A 23458-nucleotide genomic window follows, 5' to 3' on the forward strand; every position below is an offset into this window, starting at 1 on the left:
TATCTACATTTAGATCTTAATTATTAAGGTATTGAATAGATGAAATCATGAAGAGACTCACAGTCACTAGTCACAGCTCCTGCGGCGGTTGCTGTTGGTGGTGTTATTTTTTATTTTCATTTTTATTTATTTTTTTTTTTTTTGGATAGATTTTTTATTAAGGTATTACCTGCGGATTTTTCTTGTTTTAAATTTTTAATAGTTGAAGAGTCTCATACCTTCCACATAAAAAAATAAATAAATGCTAAGATACATTTAGATGGTTAATCGGAACGTTGATGCGCTTTGATCTTAGAAAGATCTGAAATTTGTTACTCCACAGAAAACTGATGGAATCATACACATTAAAGTATCTGATTCGATGTTGTCAGTTCGAGGAAGAAAGTGAAAACAAACTGAAGAGGGTCGAAAACATTTTAAGTAATCTGTTTTTACATTCTTTTAGAACTTTCAAAATAAACCAAAGCGTTTACATACTCCCCGGACAGGTAGTCGTGGACACATCATGACAATTATCAAACAAACATAAAACTAAACACCTTCCCAGAACTATGACTATTTATTTTCTGCAATCAGAATTTTTCTTTTTGAAATCTTCTGCAATCACAGATTAAGGCATATGCTTATATATTAATTACTCTGGCAATATAGATACCAAAATCACAATTTAGCCAGAAATCTCAATGGACTTGACATCAGGCTTCTTCTCCTCCACCTTAGGAACCGTCACAGTGAGAACACCATTTTCCATTGAAGCCTTAATCTGATCCATCTTTGCATTCTCAGGAAGCCTAAACCTCCTCAAGAATTTGCCGCTGCTACGCTCCACTCTATGCCACGTGTCTTTCTTCTCTTCCTTCTCCACCTTCCTCTCTCCGCTTATTTGCAGCACTCTGTCATCTTCAACTTCAACCTTCACCTCCTCTTTGTTGAGCCCAGGAAGATCAGCTTTGAACACATGGGCTTCTGGGGTCTCCTTCCAATCCACACGAGTGTCAACCAAGGCAGAAGTTTCTTTTGCAAACTGAGATTCAGATGAGAACGGGAAATCCTTAAATGGGTCCCAAATCTCGAGCGAAAATGGATCCAAGATGTTGCTTCGGCGGCTACCAAAGAAGCTTGGGATCAGAGACATTTTAGTTACTAACTATTGTTAAGAGAAAACCTTTGAAAGTTGTTGTTTGATGGGAAAGCTTACAATGACACTTGCGACTTCAGATTGGTTTGGAAAGAAAGAATGTTTTGTGTATTTATAGGTTCTTGGGAGCCGGGAGGATTCTTCAAGTGTTTTCTCGCGAATTCTATTAGTTGTTTGTCTCCTCGATCTGGTCTCGTTCCCGAACTTTCTTGTTTTCCAGTGAACTTTCCAGTTTCTCTAGCATCTTTGCGAACCTTCTGTTGGACCTAGCGAATCTAGCCCAGTGTGTACTTAGCTGTGCCACAATGCCCACAAATACCCGTGCGTATTGGGCCTAATCCATTAGCCATCCAAAGTTTTGTGAATGCATTATTATTATTATTATTTTTTTTTTTTGAGTAAAAACCTGACCAACAAAAAAAATAAAACTTGTTAGACACTCTTCGTGCACAACGACTCGATATTTCCACCTTTCATATAAATAATAAATCCAACCACAAGTTTAACTAATATATATATATATATATATTTTACAAGATAACAATTTTACTCTAATCTAATTAAAGTGTATATATATGTGAAACTCTCTTTTAGGAACTTGTATCCGGCTTTTATTCTACATATCCCACAAATACTTATACTTATAGAGTGACCATCATACCAAAAGTGTGTGGTGGTATAAGTTTAACTAATATAATCTCCTATAACGGGAAATACAAATAATCTTTACCACTTTTTGTGTTCCACTTTATGTTCCACTAATTACAAATTTGTCGTGTGTTTATTTTATTTTTTTCATTTTAAACTTTGATTATTTTATAAGAAAAGTAAACAAATATATGACAAGTTGTAATTGATGAAACATAAAGTAGAATACAAAAAATAATATAGAGGATTTATATTCTATAACGTGAGATGAAGGAGATCGACGTGGATTTAATCCTTGACCACTAAATAATTACTTTAAAAAACATATATTTTCTCTTCTCAATAGTTTGTATTTAACAAAAATTGAGTGCACGTGCATGAATATGTAACTCTATACAAAGTCATATTAATTCTTATAAATTGTTAAATATTGAAGTATTGAACCGAGACAAGTAACATAATGCAAGGCTAGCTAGTACATAGCATCAACTAGAGCTCTGTTGATGTGCTTGCCAAGACGAATTGTATCAGGTAGAAGTTTTGTAATCCATTACACACCTCTGAATAACTCTGATGTATTTTCTACTCGTTTAATTTGTACGATTAAGTACATATTGGTTAATATCCTCTTCTTCTTTTTTTTTTTCTTTTTTTTTTTAATACCAAAAACCCACGAAAAAGATAGCCCAATTATTTTAGGGCCCATTATTCGTTTCTTTTATTTTATTTGCCCCAAACCTGTGTAACTTTAATGGTAAATTTTGAAGGAGTTTACTGTGGTATTGAGATTTGAGATCAAAAAGGAGAATCTATTTAAGCTTACCTATGGGACTAGGATGCTGATTTTGAATAGGGGCTTGGACCTGGAGCACTTCCAAATTCCATGAACCTATAAGTAGTAGACCCACGTGCAAGCCACAAGCCCCGAAAATAACGCCCTAATAATTTGTTGTTTGTCTCCTAAGTTTAGGTAAACAAGTTTACTAAAAAAAAAAAAAAAAAGTTTAGGTAAACCATGAAATCCATCTTAACTCATTTAATGCTAACTGACAAGATCCCTTCAGATTTATTAAGTTTTTAAGGGATCATTTCTTCTAGTAAAGCATAATGAAGCATGTTTAGCTAATTAGAGGTAGTTTGTTATCATTGTTTAAATAACAATTTTTAATGTTTAAACAATATTACACATATTTTTACATATTTTTTCATCAACATGTATTTTTAGAAAATATAAATAATATTAATAGAACAACATTACCAAATAGGCCCTAAATTATCTTACTTTGGAGTTAAACCAGATTGTTGCAGTGTCCAAAGAAACCAACTACACAAGGTTGTTATTCCTTTCTAATATAACAACTATAGGCCTTATTCACTGCTTAAAGTTGGATCATAGATGTTCCTTTGTTCTTCTCTAGAGTCTTGACCAAATTAAAGCATTAAACAACAACCCATCTACCCCTAGCAACCACATTTACCTTGCTAAGTCCCTTAGTATTTAAAATATCAGATTACATAAAATAAAGTAAAAAGATTTAGAAGGGTGTGTATGTGTGTCTGATAGCACAAGTAGGGTTCTCTTTCTCTCCCTCACCATCTCATTCCTTTTATCCCAACCTTTTATATTGTAATTGTGATTTGTTATATTAGAATGAAAGCATTGTTTTAAATTAGTGCGATTTTCTATGAATGGTAGTGTTTAAGTGAGCCTTCATAGTATACCACTAGCCTTCATTACTATGGCATTGAATTGAGTAGCGAATTTGACTTGGTCCTTTAACTTGGGTCGTTAGGCACAAAACATGTGGCAAAGGAACCAAATCAACCCTAACATATGGTTTATAGTTTCTTTTCCACCTTTTGAGATTATGAAATAAAGTGTTGTATACCTTATTGGCCTCTCAAAATTAGCATCAATTCTTCATAATAGAATACCATAGAGAAAGTATTTGAAACATAATACCATAGATTGACTCTTTCATTTAGCCTCGATTGTTCATGAATGTATATATATTTATATATATATATATATATATACACACACATATATATCTATGTGTGTAATAGAATTTAAACATCCGTTCTAAGATATTAATTAGTTTTTGGTATATATGGGAATTTAAACACGAGATCTCTTATTTGACGATAAGTCATTTTACTAAGTGAGTTAATTGAAAACCCCACATAGAGGTTAATATTTCAAGAATTAGAAATTGAAGATATTTCTTGAATTAACTGTCTTTTAGAGGGTTGAACACTTTCATCAAACATTTATAAAATAACTTTTTCTTTTATTTTCAATTTTCTATAGTGGATTAACAAATGGCAAGTTCTAAATAGGAGGTAAGAGCATTTGATCCCATGTGTTGACTTAGGCAGTTGGAAATCTACTGTTATTTTGTAAAAATAATATATGGCCAGTTGGGCTTGTAATGTATGATATTTATGCCCTGTTGGGCTTGTTATGTGTTGACTTAGGCAGTCTACTATGATTTTTTCCATCAGTCACGTATACATATACATTTTCACACACATTGCATCCACTCCAAAGTTAATATAGAGGGAAAAAAGTCTTTTAAGTTTGAGATGAGTTTTTATTTTATTTTATTTTTTATCAACTTAGAGTAAAAAAAGCCCATGGGTACAGCACATTTTACAATACTTATACAAAATATTTGTTATAAGTTAATGGTTATCTTGCATTTTTTTTTTTTTTTTTTATATATAATTGTTTGACATATGAGTGCATGCAATATGTGTGAATATATTAATGGGTTATGTTAACAAGTGCCCTTTGGGCACTAGTTAAAAATCTATTTTAGGAAAGTTTTGATATCACTTTTATGGAAAATGAAAAAAGTTGTTAAAACATTAAGGGTATGTTTGGTAACTGTTTTTTCCCCTTATTTTCTGTTTTCAAAAACAATTTTCTATTTTTGAGACTGAAAAACTTGTTTGGCAACTCAAAATGGGCAGAAAACAAAAATTGTTTTCAAAACTCAATTTGTGAAGAAAACTGAATGCAAAAGGCTATTTTCAATTTCTAATTTTTTTTTTTTTAATACAAGATAGAATTCTATTCTAGCCTAATTTAAGTGTATATGTGTGTGAAACTCCCTCTTGGAGACTTGAACCTCGGCCCTTACCCCCCACACCCCACAAGCATTTATACTTGTGGAGTGACCACTGCACCAAGAGTGTGCGGTGGTCAATTTCTAATTTTCAAAAGTCAATGAAAACATATATTTAATTTAATGAATTTTTCTTATTTAATGAGTTAACATTAAATTTCAAATCCTAGTTACAACATATTTTAGTTTTTTTTTTTTTTTTCAAAAAACTATCTTTTAATTTCAACTAACCAAACATGTTTTTGATTTCAAAAATACAAGAAAATTATTTTTTCTTTATATTCCCAAAAACAAGTTCTTGAAAATAGAAAATAAAAACTGTTACCAAACATAACCTAATTTTTTTTTTCTTCTTTTCCAATAAAAACTTTCTTTAACTAGATTCTTAACTAGTGTCCTAAGAACACTCGTTAGCATTTCTTTATATTAATCATAGTAAATTTTTAGAACTAAAATTTAAAGCATTTTGAAAACAAATGCAATTCCTCATCATATAGTGGTATCCGATTTTGAGGCAGGACATTTAAAGCCCATTGGATGACCCATTAATAACCCGTGGGCTTATCATTAAAGTTTAAATGGCAATATTGACCATTGAGAGAATCCCATTAGGCTCTAGCCTAGAACGTTCGTCAATCAATCAAAGTGCGAGAGTGCAATCATGCTGGCCATTTGGGACTCCATGATAATTTATAAAACCTCACCTCGCAATTTCTAGAATGCTTCTCTAAGAATTATAAATAACACAAACCATTCTGATCCAAATGTAGCGTGAAGTAACAAAAAGCATCTTCTCGGTTTAATTCCTCAGCAACCAACCACTCTCAGTTCCTAACCTTCCAGTATTTTATAGCCCTCTCTTTACCTCGTTTCAAAGCAACGAAGTAACCAAGCAAAGAAAAACATCAAACATGTCGCTGATCCCACACTTCTTTGGTAACCGACGAAGCAACAACGTTGATCCCTTTGCTCTTGATGTTTGGGACCCATTCAAGGACTTTCCTTTCCCTTCTTCACTTTCAACTTATTTCCCTGAGTTTTCTCGGGAAACCTCAGCTTTTGTGAACACCAGGATCGACTGGAAGGAGACCCCAGAAGCTCATGTGTTCAAGGCTGATCTTCCTGGGCTCAACAAAGAGGAAGTGAAGGTTGAAGTTGAAGAAGACAGAGTGCTCCAGATAAGTGGAGAGAGGGGCGTTGAGAAGGAAGACAAGAATGATGCTTGGCATAGAGTGGAGCGTAGCAGTGGCAAGTTCTTGAGGAGGTTTAGGCTTCCTGAGAATGCTAAGATGGATCAGATTAAGGCTGCAATGGAGAATGGGGTTCTCACTGTGACTGTTCCTAAGGTGGAGGAGAAGAAGCCTGATGTCAGGGCCATTGAAATTTCAGGTTGAACTCTGTGAAATCATTTTGGGTCATCTCTCACCATGCGACATGAAGAATATATATATATATAGTTGCAGTGTAATCTAGCTAATAAGGGTCTGATTTTGTATCCTTGTTAATTCTGTATTTTGGGTTTGTGGTTTAGTTAGACGTACTGGGTCAATGGGTCATTATATGTGGATGTTGATGATTTGAGTGTTTGATGCAATCTACATAGTGTGGAAGCACTAATGAAAGTGAATGTAATTAACGTTGTTATAATAAAAATATTAATTTCGCATTAAGAAATCATTGTCTTTTGGCAATATATTTTTCTTTTTACTACGTTTTGGTGACATGTTGTATGTTTTAGAGCATTAGCATCTGAGAATGCAAAACAAATTTATTTTGCATTCTCAAACATCAATTTATCTATTTTACCAACCCATCTATTAATACACCCAACATCTCAGTTTTTATTTTTACATTCAACTTAATAGAATAATATAAACTATAATACCAAATAAAAAAAACTACTCTCTGTCTCTTCCATCTTCCCTCACCATTTCTGTCTCTCTGTCCACAAAAACCAAAAACACCATCAAACCACCCACCCCCTCCATTGAAAAACCAGCCACCACTGAACCACTAGCCTCCTCTGAACCACCATCTACCATGTAAATACTGCATTTTATACTCTTTATGACTCGAATCCTCATTCCCTAATAATATTAGAATTCTAAAGTCTAAGATTGGTTTAGGGCTTGATCAAATGAAATTAACTTAAGGAAAGTATTTATAGAAAATATAACTTAACTTTGGACAAAATAAACTATTTTTGGAAAAGAAAGATCACAGAAACCGTAGGGCATGCGTACATGTATACGCATATGCGCACGCACGCATGAAGTATGTGTACGCATAATGTGCATGTGTACGCATGCTAGGGTTCCAGAAACTATGTAAGACAAGTTTTTTGCATTTGCACTAAGTTTGGAACGGATTCCACATCGTTTGGGAGCCACCTTAGACCCATATTTTTCGACTATATAAATCCATACATGATACTTTTTTAAGGAGGACAAATTCTGGTTGAAAAACACATAAGATTTACTAGAAAATAGTGAATAAAAGAAGAAGTTTTTCACAAAATATTCTCAAGTCAAATTTTGTTTTGATTGGGACATTTTTTGGTCTTGATCTTTGAGTTCTAAGTTTACTAACTCATCTTTGATTTGGTTGTGAATAAATTGATTGAGGAAAATGGTCAAAACCAAGCTCTAAAGAGTTCTAGTGTTGAGGTAAAGTTTCTAACTTTGGCTCTTCACTTTTCTTTGCTTTTCTTTTTGATCTTGTGTTTATATATGTGTTTATGCATTTATAACATGTTTGTTTAGCCTAGATTTACTTTGTGTTTATATTCTGCGCGTGTTAGCTTGTTAGATTCTTTGTTTTTGTGTTTCTGTTTTGTAGTTTCTGGGTTAGAGTTCTTAGGGCATGTGTGTATGCTACTTGCATGCATATGCATACTCGTAGTATAGTAGCATGCATACGCATACTCGTAATATACGTACACATACAGATGAGCTGAGTACGCATGCCTTATGTATGCTTATGCATACTCTTGCCCAAATATCCTAATTCACTTCTGTTTGTCATTCCTTTATCTTACTTACATGTTTAGCCTTTTTTTTTAAACCTAGTTTACGTGCCTTTAAGTCTTCGTCTCTTTGTTTTGTTTTGTTGTTGTTTTATCTCTTTGATGATAATTACGGTTTTAGATTGCTTGAATATCATGAACATGCATTATAATATGATCATGCATTGATGCATAGGTGCTGTGATGCAATGAGGTAAGTCATACATAATACTATGAACATGCATTTGATTTGGTTAATGTGATATGGTTGATATGCTTGGTTGAACCCCATGTTTTTTATGTCTAGATGCCATTGTATGTTTATCTTGATCTGTTTATGATGTTTCTGCCCTTGGATGTGCCTTTTTTTTTAAATGCCATGATAGATGAATGATTAGGTTTAGGATGATTATGCCATGTTGATTGCTTTAGATACATGCTAGAGTGTATGTGAGTTAGAATAACATGTTAAATATGTCTGTAACGAGATTAAGACTTGAAACAAAATGAGTGGAAGTCGACCCACGAATCGGGTGGGATTGGGTGCCTAATACTTTCCCATCCCCATACCTAAACTCCAGACACGTACTCTGGTAAAGATCAATCATTCCATGAAGAGCATTATATTTATGATTCCTACACCTAAACTAGGTGGCTACTCCATTTACACCCTTCACCATGGTCCACCCTAGGCCAAGGCAAACTTCCCACGAAGGAGGATAACACCACGTCACGGGCGCTTGTGCCCATACACCACCAAACCAACACCCACAACTGAAGCTACATACACCAACGAAGCAAATCTAGATCACAAACCCAGATCATACACCTAAACCCGAACCTAGATCACAAACCGAAACCCCGACCACCATCTATTTCTCTCTTGCACATCGCTATCATAACCATTGCACCACCCTAAAACCCAGCAGAAACCCACAAAAAGCAGAAGCCCCAAAACACAACAGAAGCCCCAAAACCCCAGTAGAAGCCCACAACGCCTCCACCACATGTGTCGAGCTGCTGCTACTACCACCATATGGGCCACACTTCCACCACGCTAGCATCAGACTATTTGAGAGAGAGAAGTGAAAGGGGCAATAGAGGGAGTAAGTCACATAGAGGAAGTGAACGAGAGATAAAGAATCAGAAAAAAGAAAAAAAAAAAAAAAAAAAAAAAACCATACTTGGATAGGGATGAGTTTTAGCTTATTGGTTGCTAAAATAGCAACTAGAGGGTTTATACACTTTCAATGCTAGTACTTAGAGCATTAGCATCCAGGGTGGTATAAAAGTTGCTATTTTACAACCTAAAAAACAACTTTATCTAGTATATCATCCCACTTTACAATACATTTTACATCTCAGTTTTTATTTTTCTATACAACACAATAAAATAATATAAATCAAAATAATAAAATAGTATAACTACAATATAAAATATTATAAATCTCTCTCTCTCTCTCTCTCTCATTTCAAATGCAAGCCCTAGCCACCAGCCATCGAAACTAAAGCCCAAGCACCACCAAAACAACCCAACCCAGTCATCGATTCCACAATTTCACCGATTTAACAACCCAGCCACCAATTTATTGATTCCACAACCCACACCAATTCCATCCGGGTTGTATATTTTATAACCCAAGACACCCAAAACCCACTCCATCTGGGTTGTAAAGAAAATAAAAAATTAATCTTATGGTTGTGTGTGAAGAGAAAAAGAGAGTGGGAGGAAAAAGAGAGAGAGAATAGTACTTTCTATTATTTTATTAGGTAGTTTATATTATTTTATTAGATTGTATGTAAAAATAAAAATAGAATGTGGGTGAGTTGTAAAATAGATAAAGTAGTATTTGATCAAACAAACTAAGGTTTTTTTTTATTATTTTTTTTTTTTTAGTCCTGGATGTTAGTGCTCTGAGGTTGTATATATACACAATCTTACTGTTTACTGTTACTAAAATATTTTATATACCGATACCTAGAAGAAGGCCTTTTTTTTGTGTCTTGGTTGTTAAATAGCAACAAAGGTTTTTACACCCTTAATGCTAGTGCTCTTAGTAGAAGTGTTGTGTCAGAAATTGCTTAATGCAATTGAGATCAAGTACTTATTGTACCATACAATTCCTTTTTAATGGTTATAATTAATAGTTAAGAATATTACTTTTAATATTAGCCATTGAATCAAAGTGATTTAAAAGTTAAAAGTTAGAAAAAGTAAAAGATGAAAAATGTTGAAATTTTTTGTGAAGAATTTAGGTGGTATTGCACAGATCCACATATGCAATTGTGGCGGTTTAACGTCCATTTGGATACAGTTGAAAACTAAAAACTAAAAAATACTGTAACAAAATAATTTTTAAATATGTAAATAGTATCATGGGATCCATTTTTATAAAAAATTGCTAAAAAATGAGATTCGTGGATCCGGTAACTAAAAGGTTGTTGAAAAAATTACTGTGGGTTAGTTTGGATTGAGTTTATTGTTGCTGAAATTGAAAACTAAAAACACTGTAGCAAAATAATTTTTAAATGTGTGAATAGTATCATGAGACTCATTTTTAATATTTTTTAATATATAAACAGTGTTACTACAGTGATAAACAGTACATAAACAATGATAAAACAGTATATAAACAGTAAAATTTGTCTTATAAACAGTAAAATTTACTCTTTTAAACGCGTGAAAGCAAAGCAAAAAAAAAAAAAAAAAAAACAAAAACAAAAACAAACCGTGAGACGCGGGATTCAAAAAAACACTGTATATATACTGTTCACAACCCGATATCAACAATCACAGCTTAAAAAGAAAACGTAAAACGTGTACGTGGAAAGCGCAAAACACGCTTTCCAAACACACGCTTATTTTACTTTCTGTCCGCAGAAATTGACGCAACTGTACGTGGATGGTGTGTCACACACATGAATGCACAGTTGAAAGCATGTCAGATTGATGAGCAAAAATGTTTGTCTATCTTTGTTTGTTTCAATGCATCGTTATCCTTTATGCCGCGAATACCGAAAAAAAATGATATACTTGCTCTTCTTTATTCCACCGAAAGGACAGGACAGCCTTCCAGAAGCTTCGCAGAAAGAGTGGGGAGGTTGTATTTTTTGAAGGGAAAACAAAAAGATAAGAGCGTTGTGGTCCCAAACTGAGTTTTTTTTTTTGTGATAAGATAAACCAGAATATTTTTGCTGTACTCATTGTTGGTTGATTTTGACTACTTTTGTATTGCTAATTTCTTGAAGCTCTTTCATTGTCCCTTTCTTTTTCTTTAGGGAGTGTTTTGGATATCTAGTTTCTATCATTCATAACTCTGTTTTTATAACTTATAATTCAAAAATGATGGGACCTATGACTCAAAAGTTTGTTTGGATTTCAATAACTTTATTTTCAGTTTTTGTTTCCATCACTCAATTCTTTGATTTTTGAGTGATGAGTTATGGAAACTGAAAATACATTTTAGCTGTTTTCAGTTTTTATAACTCTGTTTTCAATAATATTTTTGTAATTAAACACACATAGAGAGACCCACTGTGAGGGTCAGTCGCAACTTTTGACCATTTTTTTTTTCTTTCTTTTCCACTGTCTTCGTTGGCCGGATTTTTTTTTTTTTTTTTTTTTTTTTACTAGGTTTGGTGAGTTTGGGTACTGGGGGTTGAAGGAAAAAAGAAAGAAAGTAAAAGCTGCACCAAGTTACAGGTATGAGGCCCACAAATAGTTGAAAAATATTGAGTAATGACAAGTGAGTGATGGTGCCAAATGGGTGGGGTGTTTTAAGCGATGAGTGACGGAAATTGAGTGAGGAGTGATGAGTGATAAAAAAAAAAAAAAAAAATCTAAACAAGGCCTTAGTTTCTTTGTACTACTACCTTTTTTCTTTTTCTTTTTATTTATTTATTTATTTTTTAAATTTTGTTAATATATGTTCTAAGGACATGCATTAGTAAATTATTTTATAAATTATTTTTATGAAAAAATAAAAAAGTAATTAACTTATTTAATAGTGTTTTCAATTCCTTATAAAAAATTTCTTAAAATTGATAATTAATATATGTTTTGAAGGATATTTTTTTTTTTTTTTTACATAAACACATAATTTTATTATTTTACTTAATCATTTTAAAAAAAAAAACTCAAACAAATTATCAATTTTATACTACATTTTATTAAAATATTATTTTTTATTACTCTTTCAAATTATCTCTCTTTCTCTCTTTGTATATGAGTAAAAAAAGTATTAAAAAAATAGATTTTCATGTAGCAATAATCAAAATTTACACAAGTTTATATGCTGATATAAGTGATTTTTGAAGTTATATGGAAAAAATTGAACACTTACATTATTTTACATTGATTGATGTGAGTGCTTTACATTACTTTAAAATATAAAAATGAATAGGTCCTAACCCTTTTTAGACTCTCATGACTCATAAGATCACGAGAGAATAGTATGGTAGTCAATAAGTGAGTTTTTTTTAGACTCACCTTTCTTTGATAAATGAGAAGTGATATTTTCATAACATTTTTACAATAAATTATAGATAATTAGTTGTTATTAATTATAATTTGAATCTACCATTAAAATTACTTTTTTACTTCATTAATAACAATTCGTAACAACATGTCACTTCAAATTGATTGCAGAAGTGTTAGAAAAATGTAATGAGAATAGCATTTCTCCAAACAAATGGTCCTAAACCTGTCTAAAGCCCATTTGACCATGTGAAAAGCAAGCGTGGGTGGGCTTTATGAACCATGTCTAAAGCCTATTAGACCGCTGGATGGGGCTTTCTACCACATACTGCTTCAAAAAGCCCATGTACGTACACTTGGCGAAAGCTCTGGAAACTAGAAAGAGAATTTCTTCGCGAAAGTTGTTCCATAATTGAAGCAATCCTTCGCTTCTGCAAAGTTCTACTTCCACTCATATCTGCTTTACCTTCTGCAATTCTCATCTCCATTTTGACCAATTCAGCAAACATGTCGATTGTCCCAGTCAGTGACCAAGAAAGAAGTGTCTCCAATTCCAACAATTCCACCCAAGACCTTTGGGACCCTTTGGCCTCAGACCTCTCGAACTGGGACCCATTCAGCGATTTTCGTTTCCCTTCTCCATTACACTCGCTCTCCACTTTCTTCTCCCCTCACTACTCTCCTTTTGGTGCTTCTGTGAACACCAGGCTCGATTGGAGGGAAACCCCGAGAGCCCACGTGTTGAAGCTTAGTGTTCCGAACGAGGACGTGTTGGTTGAGCTCCAAGATGATCGAGTCCTCCAGGTCAGTGTCGAGAGCGGCAACTTCATGAGCAGGTTCAAGATCCCAGACAATGGCTTCATTGAGCAACTGAAGGCGTCCATGCATAATGGGGTTCTCACTGTCATTGTTCCCAAAGTGGAGGCCAGTACTAGTAGACCCAATATCAGGGTAATCGATATCTCTGGCTAAATTGGAGGTCTTTCTTTTGTCTCTCGTTGTGTGTGTGCGTGTGATTAGCGGTGGAGTGGTAATGGGTCGTCGGAAACTCTTGAGTTATTGTATAGTATGAAGGTGTTTGATATAATGCGTCTAAAGTAATTGTGTGTGTGTTTGATAGTTGAGTCGGTTACTGTAATATTAAGGTGAACTTTGTGTATCTTGGAATGGTCGTTGGTGTAAAGGAAATAATTAAATAAATAATGTTCTCAAATATTGTTGCTCTGGGGAGAAAAAAGTAGTTGTAAATTTCCAGCTAACCAAGACTGGTCTTAGTGATAATTTAATACTCGTTTAGAAGAATGGTATTGGAGCATTAGAAGCAATCTTAATTCAGAAGCAACACTATTTAATTTTATTAACAAATTCTTACATCGCCAGCTTAGTGTTTAAAGTATATGAGGTTTTTTTTTGGTTGATAAACTTAAATGTTTATTTAAAAAGGAGAACAAAACAAGCAGTCATCCTCACAAATGGTTTTTAAAACCTCTGGAAGACTGAGATTATTAAAACAGAAAGATTCAGATGTCCCTAGAGAAAGCTTGGCAGCCGCATGAGCTGAATTGTTGCAATCTCTATTGACCCAACGAAAATTGCAGCTAGAGAAAAAGACTTCGAAATTTAAAATATTACTGATGACATTGGAGATATCCCAATCAAGAGTCTATCTTGAAAAACCACGGGAATAACCTATACTTCTCATAAACTTGTTTTAGCTTGCTTATGTTAGAGCTGTATTGGTTGTCTACCATGCATATATCAAACTCTTTATATAGTAACACTTTGTCAAATCTATGTATTTTCTTGATAACAAGTATCTCAATTATCATCCAACATCCAATGCTATTACTTCGCTAAGAAACTAGGAAATTAGATACTAATTGGGACATACAGACTAGGAAATTAAAGTGACAGGATATAATCTACCAACTCATTTAAAGAATTGTAAGAAGAACCACCTTCCTTCATAGAATCATCAATCTTTTCCTTCAGCTCCATTGCCCGCTGCCTCATCTCCTCTCCTTCTCTATCCACTATAAGCTTTCTTACAGCTCTTTCTATCTCTCCTCTTCCCAAGTTGTTTTCCCATTCCATTCCTATTTTCCATACTTGGCTCAAGTACCTTGCATGCACCCTCTGATCCCCAAAAAATGGCTGGCATGTCATTGGGACACCTTCACAGATACTTTCGAGTGTTGAATTCCAACCACAATGGCTCCAAAACCCTCCAACGGCACCGTGTGCCAACACTTCCTTTTGAGGTGCCCATTTCACAATGCAACCCCTTTCTCCAATAGCTTCTTTGAAACCATCAGGCAGTGACTCTTTCCATTCCGAACCATCAGTATGATGTGGTCTAACCACCCACAGGAAAGGTTGCTTGCTGTTGGCTAGACCCCATGCCATTTCTGCTAGCTCTTTCTTCTTCATGGATGCTATACTTCCTAAGCTTACATAGATGACGGAGTTACGCATTTGCTCATCAAGCCATGCAATGCAGCTATTGTCCTCTTCCATTAAAGCTGCTAGATGCGGCTGGAGCTATCTTGTGAAAAGGGCCTATCGTGAAGAGTGGAACTTGGCATTGTTGCTGGAGCTGTACCAGTGATGTTTGTTCAAGGCAGTTCATGGTGTTCAAAATGATGGCTGAAGACATTCTTGTCTCGTGTGCTTTAGCTATTAGCTGCAATAAGTCTTCTCTATTGTTGAAATTGGAAATAGGTAGATCCTTGAATCTGAGAGGTTGAAGCTCTGGTACTAGTTCTGGGGACATCGAATCTGCATCTGAAGATTACTCTTAGTTATCTTGAATTATCAATTTATCAATAATCTGATACCTACTTGTTAAAATTCAGGTGGATGAAATCATTAGTCGGTACAATTATGACAACAATGCTTTAGTTGTAAATTTGTTTTGCTGAGTTAACCGTTAAGTACCTTATGTAGAAATGTGCCTGTCCTTTAGGAGCTGAAGAATTGTGTGGAAACTTAAAGCATTGGTAGCACTGCTTGTGCTCAAGATGATGCTTGGAAGCTTGAGATAGTTTGCAACTGCTTCTGCAAAATACATGTATTCATCATATATGATGCAGGTAATCTCATCTTGATACTCCTGAAGTGGAGCTTTGCAGTTGCTATTGAAACCAGATATGACATCTATAAAATTCACAGAGGAGACATTACAATTGGAGAAGTCATCGACAATGTGTAGGAAATTGAAATTAGGGTGATTTATTGTGTTGGGAAAGTTGAATTGGGTGTGAGCGATTGTGATGGAGAATCCCTTGGAATGGACATGGAACCAGCACTATTCTTTGGTGTCTCTGCCTTTGCTCTTCCATCTCTCTGTTATTTTTCTCTCTGAGGAAGAATTAGATTGCTAGCATTGGGAAATGTTGACTTCAATCTTTAGTCCTTTGGGAAATGTTAGTACTTATATTTCATTGTCAACTTAAGTCATTTTATATACATATTTAGACTCTTTAATTGGGGTTTTAGTTTCCTTGAAACGCAATAGAAGGCTTGTGTTACAAGGAATTGAAACTGTTGAGGCATTTTTAATTCTCCAAAAACAGCTGATGATAGGCGGCAACTTGAAGCTTATAAATAAGTTTGATTCCTTGTCAAAGGGAAGCTGTAGTATTGTCAACAGTTTAATTGGATACGAACGGGCAGTATAAAATTATGGTCTCTTCCATTTTGCTCTGTTTCAGTCACTAATAACACTTTAAAATGTTATCATGTTGACAATTGAATAATATGTGCGTTCGCACCTTCTTCCTTGCTGGGCGTTCAGGAAAAGTGGAAAAAATCTAAGCTAATTCTGATTCATTTAGCTTCAGCTTGAGTGTTGGTAGTATATGTAAGATTCATTAGACCATTTCTTATTAATTGTTATAATACCCTAATGCCAAGTGTGTTTCATTTGTCTAATTTCAGCGATGTGTTTCATTTGTTTGCTTATATGCATGATTCTAATTATTTATTTATTTATTATTCAATCTTCTTGTTTTTGATAATATAAATATGAATATGCTATAATACATTAATACCATTCATTCTGAAACTGCTTTTAAAATTAGTAGTAGTTAGACTCGTTTCTAATTATTGACAACATATCAATTTACAGAAAGTCAAAATGTAGGATGATAATTGATTGGAACATGAGGGATTTTTAATAGGATTAAGGCTTACATTTGAGAAATTTCTTTATCTTAAATGAGCCCCACTAAAATAAGCAGCATGCAGCTGTGAGAACCAATTGTTCTGCAAAAAGTCTGTACTCTATTCGAAATTTAGAAAATCACATTGAAGCCAACATGACTCTGTTTACAAAACCAAATTACAGAAGTTCACAGTTTCATCATTTTTACTTAAAAAAAGAAAAAAGAAAAAGAAAAAGAAAATGCTATTCTTTCTATTATTTATTACAAACAGAGAAGCTTCTTACAATTGACCTTAAACAAATGGACGTACATACTTGTCTGATCTACTTGCACACGGATTAGTAATTTAGCCAGAAATTTCAATAGTTTTGACATCAGGCTTCTTCACCTCCACCTTAGGAACAGTCACAGTGAGAACACCATTCTCCATACAAGCCTTTACCTGATCCATCTTAGCATTCTCAGGCAGCCTGAACTTCCTCAAGAACTTGCCACTACTGCGCTCCACTCTATGCCACTTGTCGTTCTTCTCTTCCTTCTCCACATTCCTCTCTCCGCTTATCTGTAGCACTCTGTCATCTTCAATCTCAACCTTCACTTCTTCCTTCTTAAGCCCCGGAAGATCAGCCTTGAAAACGTGGGCTTCTGGGGTCTCTTTCCAGTCGATTTTGGTGTTGACAATAGCAGAATTTTCCCGAGAAAATTCAGGGAAAGAAGCTGAAAGTGAAGAAGCAAATGGAAAACTGCTTCGTTGGCCACCAAAAAAGCTTGGGATGATCGACATTCTCGTTCGAGAGTATTGATGTTACGTAGGTGATTGGGTATCGTATTGTCTAGTTTATGAGGGAGCTGCTTGGAATCGCTGTTGTTTCTCAATGTTTTGAAGGAATTAAGTGGGATAGGTTGGGTATTTAAAAGTAATCTGAGCACCATTCTAGTACTTTCGGGAGAAGAGGTTTCGCAACATTGATTTTACGAACCTCTCCCATATTCGCGAACTATCGTGGGTTTTCCCAAAGACTGATCATGGACTTGGACGTCTAGATTAGATACGAGTCCACCCAACATTTCATTGCTAGGCTTATAATAAATGAATTAAGGTGTTTATGACAATTTGGATTTAGTTAGAGGAAAAAAAAAAAAACCTTGTTTATTTACGCTCGGTTTGTTTTAGTATTACCATTTTTTGAATAATGGATCATTTTTCAAAGAGTATTTTCTAGAAAACTATTTCATTTTTTGATGTTTGGTAATAACCTTGAAGATGAGTTTAATAATGTTTTCTGGTATTTGGTATGCAATTTTTTATTATATATTTCTTGTATAATTTAAAACATGTGTATTATGTAAACAAACTAATATAATTAATATAAATAAAAAACTAAGAATGAATTTGGTTTTCATGCTAAAATTTTGACAATAAATACAATCAAAATTAGTTGTCAAATTCTTCTAAACAATTATCATTCATTATATAACAATATTATTAATTTACCATAAAGATTGTCTTATGTAAAAGCAATTTAGAGCCATATAGGCACTATGTTTAAAATTTTCATTTTTTACTTCATTCAATCTTTCTTCTTCTTCTTCTTCTTCTTTTTATTTTATTTTATTTTATTTTATTTATTTTTTTATAAATTTTTTTTGCACTTTTATGTGCAAAAAAGAAGTAACTTGTGCTTGGAATCCATCAAACCGAAAATTTCTTAGAGAAAAAAAAAAAAAGCTTGAAATTCAAAGCAAAGAATTGAGATTTTGGCAGAAAAGAATGAAATAATTGCCGCTACAAATCTATTCTCCTTTGCAAGTCGGAGCTATTGATCGATCAGTGAAGGGTAAAAAAATCTAATCAGTGAACTATGTTATAAAGGGGAAAAGAAATATGGAGAGAGAGAGAGAGAGAGAGAGAGAGAGAGAGAGAGAGAGAGAGAGAGAGAGAGGCTAGAGTTAGTGACAATAAGGGTGTGAGGAGTGAAAAAGTAAAGGGAAAAGAGAAAAAGTGAGAGGGCTTACCATGAGAGAGAGATTGTTTTCCAAATTTTTTTTTTGGAAAACAACCTTTAGAAAATAAGTCTTATTTTTATTAGGGTTTTCCGTTGACTAAAGATAGTTTTCTGTTGACCAATTTTTTATTTTTTATTTGTTTGTGTGTGCGTGCTACCAAACATTGGAAAATGTGGAAAACTATTTTTACAGAAGGGTTTTCAACAAAACAAACAGAGCTTAGTAAGGAGTCAAGAAATTCTTCTAAACAATTATCATTTATTATATAATAATATTATTAATTTACTGTAAATATTGTCTTATTTAAAAGCAATTTAGAGCCATATAGGCACTATGTTTAAAATTTTTGTCATTTACTTCATTGAATCTTTCTTCTTCTTATTTTTTTTATAATTTTTTTTTTTGCACTTTTATGTGCAAAAAAGAAGTAACTTCTACCTGGAATCCATCAAACTGAAAATTTCTTAGAGAAAAAAAAGAAAATCAAGCTTGAAATTCAAAGCAAAGAATTGAGATTTTGGCAGAGAAGAATGAAATAATTGTCGCTGCAAATCTGTTCTCCTTTGTAAGTCGAAGCTATTGACCGATTAGTTAAGGGAAAAAAAATCTAATCAGTGAACTATGTTATAAAGGGGAAGAGAAATATGGAGAGAGAGAGAGAGAGAGAGAGAGAGAGAGAGAGAGAGAGAGAGAGAGAGAGAGAGAGAGAGGGGTCAAAGTTAGTGATAATAAGGGTGTGAGGAGTGAAAAAGTAAAGGGAAGAGAGAAAAAGTGAGAGAGCTTATCATGAGAGAGATTGTTTTCCATTTTTTTTTTTTTGGGAAAACAACCGATAGAAAAAAAATATTACTTTTATTAGGGTTTTCCGTTGACTAAAGATAGTTTTTTGTTAACCATTTTTTTTTTTTTGCTACCAAATACTGGAAAATGTGGAAAACTATTTTTATAAAAGGTTTTTCAACAAAACAAACAAGGCTTAGTAAGGAGTCAAGTTCAAGTCTAAATTTAGGCTCTACGATTAAATGAGTCAAGCTCAAATATAATAATGTGTTACTGAATAAGCTCGCAATTATGATGTTTGATTTATGTATTATGTAGTATTATATATTTATATGTATACAAGCATAAAAACATACTTATCTTGGTATTGGATTGTGTATGTTTGTAAAAAAATTCATAATATATCAATTTATTATTTGTAATATATTAGTGGACAATACATTTTGCAATAAAAATTACATATAATTTTTAACACTACAAAGTTGATGAATCTAATAATTTAATGTTCATAAACTAAATATTTATATTTAATTAACTAAAATAATACAATTTTAGCTATAATTTAATTATTACTTATTGGTAGAGATTTGTAAATGGATAAAAAGATTTAGTTGTGATGTTTATTTTGTATGGGAAAAGATTTAGTTAATTAGAAAGCTTGTTAATAAGCTCAAGCTTATTTGATAAGAAATCAAACAAAGTTTGGATATGTAATCTAGTTTGTTAATGGGCTTGAACTTAACTTTTGTTAAAAAAAAAATGAAATGAACAATCTTGAATTTTTAATACTTAGCTCAACTTGTTTATAGTCCTATACATTTATGTTGTTTGAGTATTAAAAGGAGAAGTACTTTTATCATCACAAACTATTAAATTTTCCAAGTAACTTTATATGCTTGGCCCATTTTTGCTTCATGTTTTCTTATGAAAAGCAATTAAAAGGAGAAAATTTTGTCATCACAATATTGTATAATAAATTACAGATGTGAAACAAAAAAAATAGGGGGTTTTTTGAGAGAGGAGAAAGGGGGGGGGGGGGGGGGGTACACTTCAAATGTAGACAAACATAAATAAAATATTGTTTTATTATTATTATTATTATTATTATTATTATTTTTTTTTTTTTTGGGACAACCATACATATGAAGCATGATCCCTCAGAATTTAAAAATAAAAATAAAAATATATAATAAAAAAGCCCCTTATAGATTTGATAAAGGCTTCTATGTCATTAAAATGACATGATAATCTCTATTAGCTCATTCAAGGAATTTTTAGAAGAACCCCCTTCCCCAATACTAAGTTCAACTTTCTCCTTCAAAATCTTGGCCCTTTCCCTCATCTCCTTGCCTTCTTTCTCCACCATTAGTCTTCTTATAGCTCTCTCTATCTCCCCTCTCTGCAACTCATTCCCCAATTCCAAGCCTACCGTCCAAACCTGGCTTATATATCTTGCGTTTACCCTCTGATCACTAAAACATGGTCTGCATATCATTGGAATTCCTCCACAAATACTTTCCAATGTAGAGTTCCAACCACAATGGCTAAAAAACCCGCCCACTGCGTCATGTGCCAAAACTTCCTTTTGGGGTGCCCATTTCACAATGTAACCTCTCTCCCCAATCGTTTCTTTAAAACCTTTGGGTAATACCTCAATCAATTCAGAACCACGAATTGAGCCCGGTCGAACCACCCACAAGAAAGGTTGTTGGCTGTTTGCTAGTCCCCAAGCAATCTCAGCTAGCTCTTTCATGTCCATGAATGCTACGCTTCCGAAACTTACATAAATGACTGAGTTATAACTTTGCTTATCAAGCCATGCCAAGCAACTACTATCCTCCTCCAATAAGCTACTAGAGGAGGCCGAGGCAATCTCGTGCAAAGGGCCTATTGGGAAGATTGGAATTCGACATTGTTGTTGGATTTTTGCTAATGTTGATTTTTCAAGGCTGTCAATCGTATTCCAAATGATGGCCGAAGATGTTCTAATGTTGGTAAATGTACTCAATTGTTGCACAAGGTCCTCTAATGTTATAAAAACGGAGAAGGGTAGATCCTTGAACCTGAGTGGGTAAAGCTCCGGAATTAGATCCTGTGACATTGATTCTGAAATCCATAGATGCAGAGAATTAGAGATTACTTAGATCCAAAATAATAAAAAGATGATGAGTATATATGAAATTAAGTAATACTTCACTAATTATAATTGCACGTGACATTAAGTTGTATTAAAAGTTGTGGTAAATAATGTGGTTCTAAAAGAATTGATTATATTATATCAATCATTTACTATTAGGAAAACAAATGTATGTAACATAAGTAAAAAGTTTTTTCATTTTCCGTGTATATGTTACCTTATTTTCTGTTCGCACTTGTGATAAGAAGATGTTTATTCCTTTCTCAAGATTATGTATGTCCGTAATACATGACACATACTCTAAAATAAGGCTCTTTTTTTTTTGGCGTGTAACCAAAAGGCTTTTAGTTAAGATACCTAAATAATCTCTCAAATGAGCGTACTATGTAAGAGTTAGCATCGATTCTAGCAATAGGCCGGTGATTTGTTTCCGAAGCATTTTGCATATTGCTTTTTAGTTAGTTTGCATGTTGGTAGTTTGTGTTTTTTGCATTTTGTATCGTCAAATGGGTGTGTATTTTGCATGTCACTGTTTAGTAACTAAAAGTGAAATAAGAAAGCAAGAGTGATGTGTGTGGTAAAGTGTGTGATAAGTATAAATAAAACTCCTCTTTTAGTGAGAACTCTGCTGTGTATTCTATATAAAATGTGATGGCTCTTATTACAGAGTATTTGATAAGATATTTTTTTTTTGAGTTAAATTTATTATTTGGACAACTTTTGCTATGAGAAATCTCAACATCCTACTGTAATCTCCAATTACTAAGGAATCCCTTGAGAATGACCTTAAAATCTTTCATTAATAACTTGTTTAGCCCCTCAACCACCTCTTCTCTCCCCCCTCCCCCCCCAAAAAAATAAAGGCATGCATTAATTAGTAGTCATTAACAAATTACTACTAATCCATCAGTAGTCATTACTAATTGCAAAGGTCTAATATTTGATTCCCTCATGATTATGTGTATAGAGAAAAATGAATAAAAAGTGTTTGTTCCATGCTTGGTGTTTCCCTCTATACTTCACTAATTGTAGTGAAACATGTGGTTCAATTTTTTTATATTTTATTTTTTAATTTTGTTTTCATTTTATATTTGGTTACTTTATAAGGAAACATGTAAGAGGATTTGATTGGTGGAATGATTTCTTTTTTCTCTATAAACCATGTATGTTAGTTTCCATATTAAGGGAAAATATCATACATATATAGATACCTGGGAAGGGAATATAGCCTTCTGCCTTGAGTTGGAGAATGCTTGTACGCGCAAGAAAAGTAGCAGCGCTAGCAGTGCGTAAGACAACGCTTGGAAGCTTCAACTCCATAGCCACCGCTTCAGAGAAGCACATGACCTCGTCGTAGATGACGCAGGCGATTCGATCTTCAAGCCCCTGTTGCTCCATCACTTGAGCCAAGCATTCATGGAAACGAGCTTTATAATTCACATTAAGTTCCCAAACAAAAGCTACTAAATCACCAGTTGAGCTGTTGTGGTCAGGTAAGGTATCAGGTAAGGGAAGAAAGCTGAAATCAGGGTGAGCTGAGGGGTTTGGAGAGTTGAATTGGGTGTGAGCGACTGTGATTGAAAAGCCCTTGGAATGGAGGATTGTTCCCAATTGAAGCATTGGGTTTATGTGACCTTGGAATGGACATGGAACTAGCACCAACCGGAGAGGTCTCATTCGTTGCCTTTCCATCTCGATCTCTCTCTCTCTCTCTCTCACACACACACACACACACAAAGGTTGCCGCTTGGTTTGTTTGCTTTCTCTGCCTGCTTCAAATTTAGGAAAAACTATAAACGTGTCAAGTAAGATATTGAATAAGATATTGATACCATGAAGTAAACTATCCGGTCTGATTAAGTCATACTCTCTATATATGTTGTTAAGTCGGTCGCTTGTCTTGGTCAAATTCAAGTGAGAATAGAATTGTGTTGCATTATTATTTGTCTATCTATTTTATATATATATAT

General features: G+C 33.7%; 5 protein-coding genes and 1 pseudogene across 5 annotated transcripts; 2 read left to right on the forward strand and 4 right to left on the reverse strand.

The window, feature by feature from the left end:
• Positions 1-396: 396 nt before the first annotated feature.
• On the reverse strand, positions 397-1397 carry LOC126728348 (18.2 kDa class I heat shock protein-like). Its single transcript, XM_050434191.1, has one exon. The coding sequence runs from the start codon at positions 1133-1135 to the stop codon at positions 668-670; it is 468 nt and encodes a 155-aa protein (XP_050290148.1). The 5' UTR covers positions 1136-1397; the 3' UTR covers positions 397-667.
• Positions 1398-5555: 4158 nt separating this feature from the next.
• LOC126728381 (18.5 kDa class I heat shock protein-like) lies at positions 5556-6591 on the forward strand. The gene has a single exon (XM_050434215.1). The coding sequence runs from the start codon at positions 5829-5831 to the stop codon at positions 6309-6311; it is 483 nt and encodes a 160-aa protein (XP_050290172.1). The 5' UTR covers positions 5556-5828; the 3' UTR covers positions 6312-6591.
• Positions 6592-12739: 6148 nt separating this feature from the next.
• On the forward strand, positions 12740-13611 carry LOC126728395 (17.5 kDa class I heat shock protein-like). The gene has a single exon (XM_050434223.1). It carries the CDS (start codon positions 12906-12908, stop codon positions 13368-13370), a length of 465 nt encoding a protein of 154 aa, XP_050290180.1. The 5' UTR covers positions 12740-12905; the 3' UTR covers positions 13371-13611.
• Positions 13612-14216: 605 nt separating this feature from the next.
• LOC126728387 (UDP-glucose iridoid glucosyltransferase-like) lies at positions 14217-15849 on the reverse strand (annotated as a pseudogene).
• A 942-nt stretch (positions 15850-16791) lies between these two features.
• On the reverse strand, positions 16792-17585 carry LOC126728402 (class I heat shock protein-like). Its single transcript, XM_050434229.1, has one exon. It carries the CDS (start codon positions 17346-17348, stop codon positions 16911-16913), a length of 438 nt encoding a protein of 145 aa, XP_050290186.1. The 5' UTR covers positions 17349-17585; the 3' UTR covers positions 16792-16910.
• A 2951-nt stretch (positions 17586-20536) lies between these two features.
• Positions 20537-23357, reverse strand: LOC126728407 (UDP-glucose iridoid glucosyltransferase-like). The gene is made up of 2 exons (XM_050434234.1): positions 22700-23357; positions 20537-21457 (listed from the first exon to the last, which is right to left on the reverse strand). The coding sequence occupies exons 1-2, from the start codon at positions 23178-23180 to the stop codon at positions 20583-20585; spliced, it is 1356 nt and encodes a 451-aa protein (XP_050290191.1). The 5' UTR covers positions 23181-23357; the 3' UTR covers positions 20537-20582.
• Between the last annotated feature and the right edge of the window lie 101 nt (positions 23358-23458).

Source organism: Quercus robur, chromosome 1 (genome assembly GCF_932294415.1).
Source record: "Quercus robur chromosome 1, dhQueRobu3.1, whole genome shotgun sequence".
In the NCBI taxonomy this organism is placed as follows: Eukaryota; Viridiplantae; Streptophyta; class Magnoliopsida; order Fagales; family Fagaceae; genus Quercus; species Quercus robur.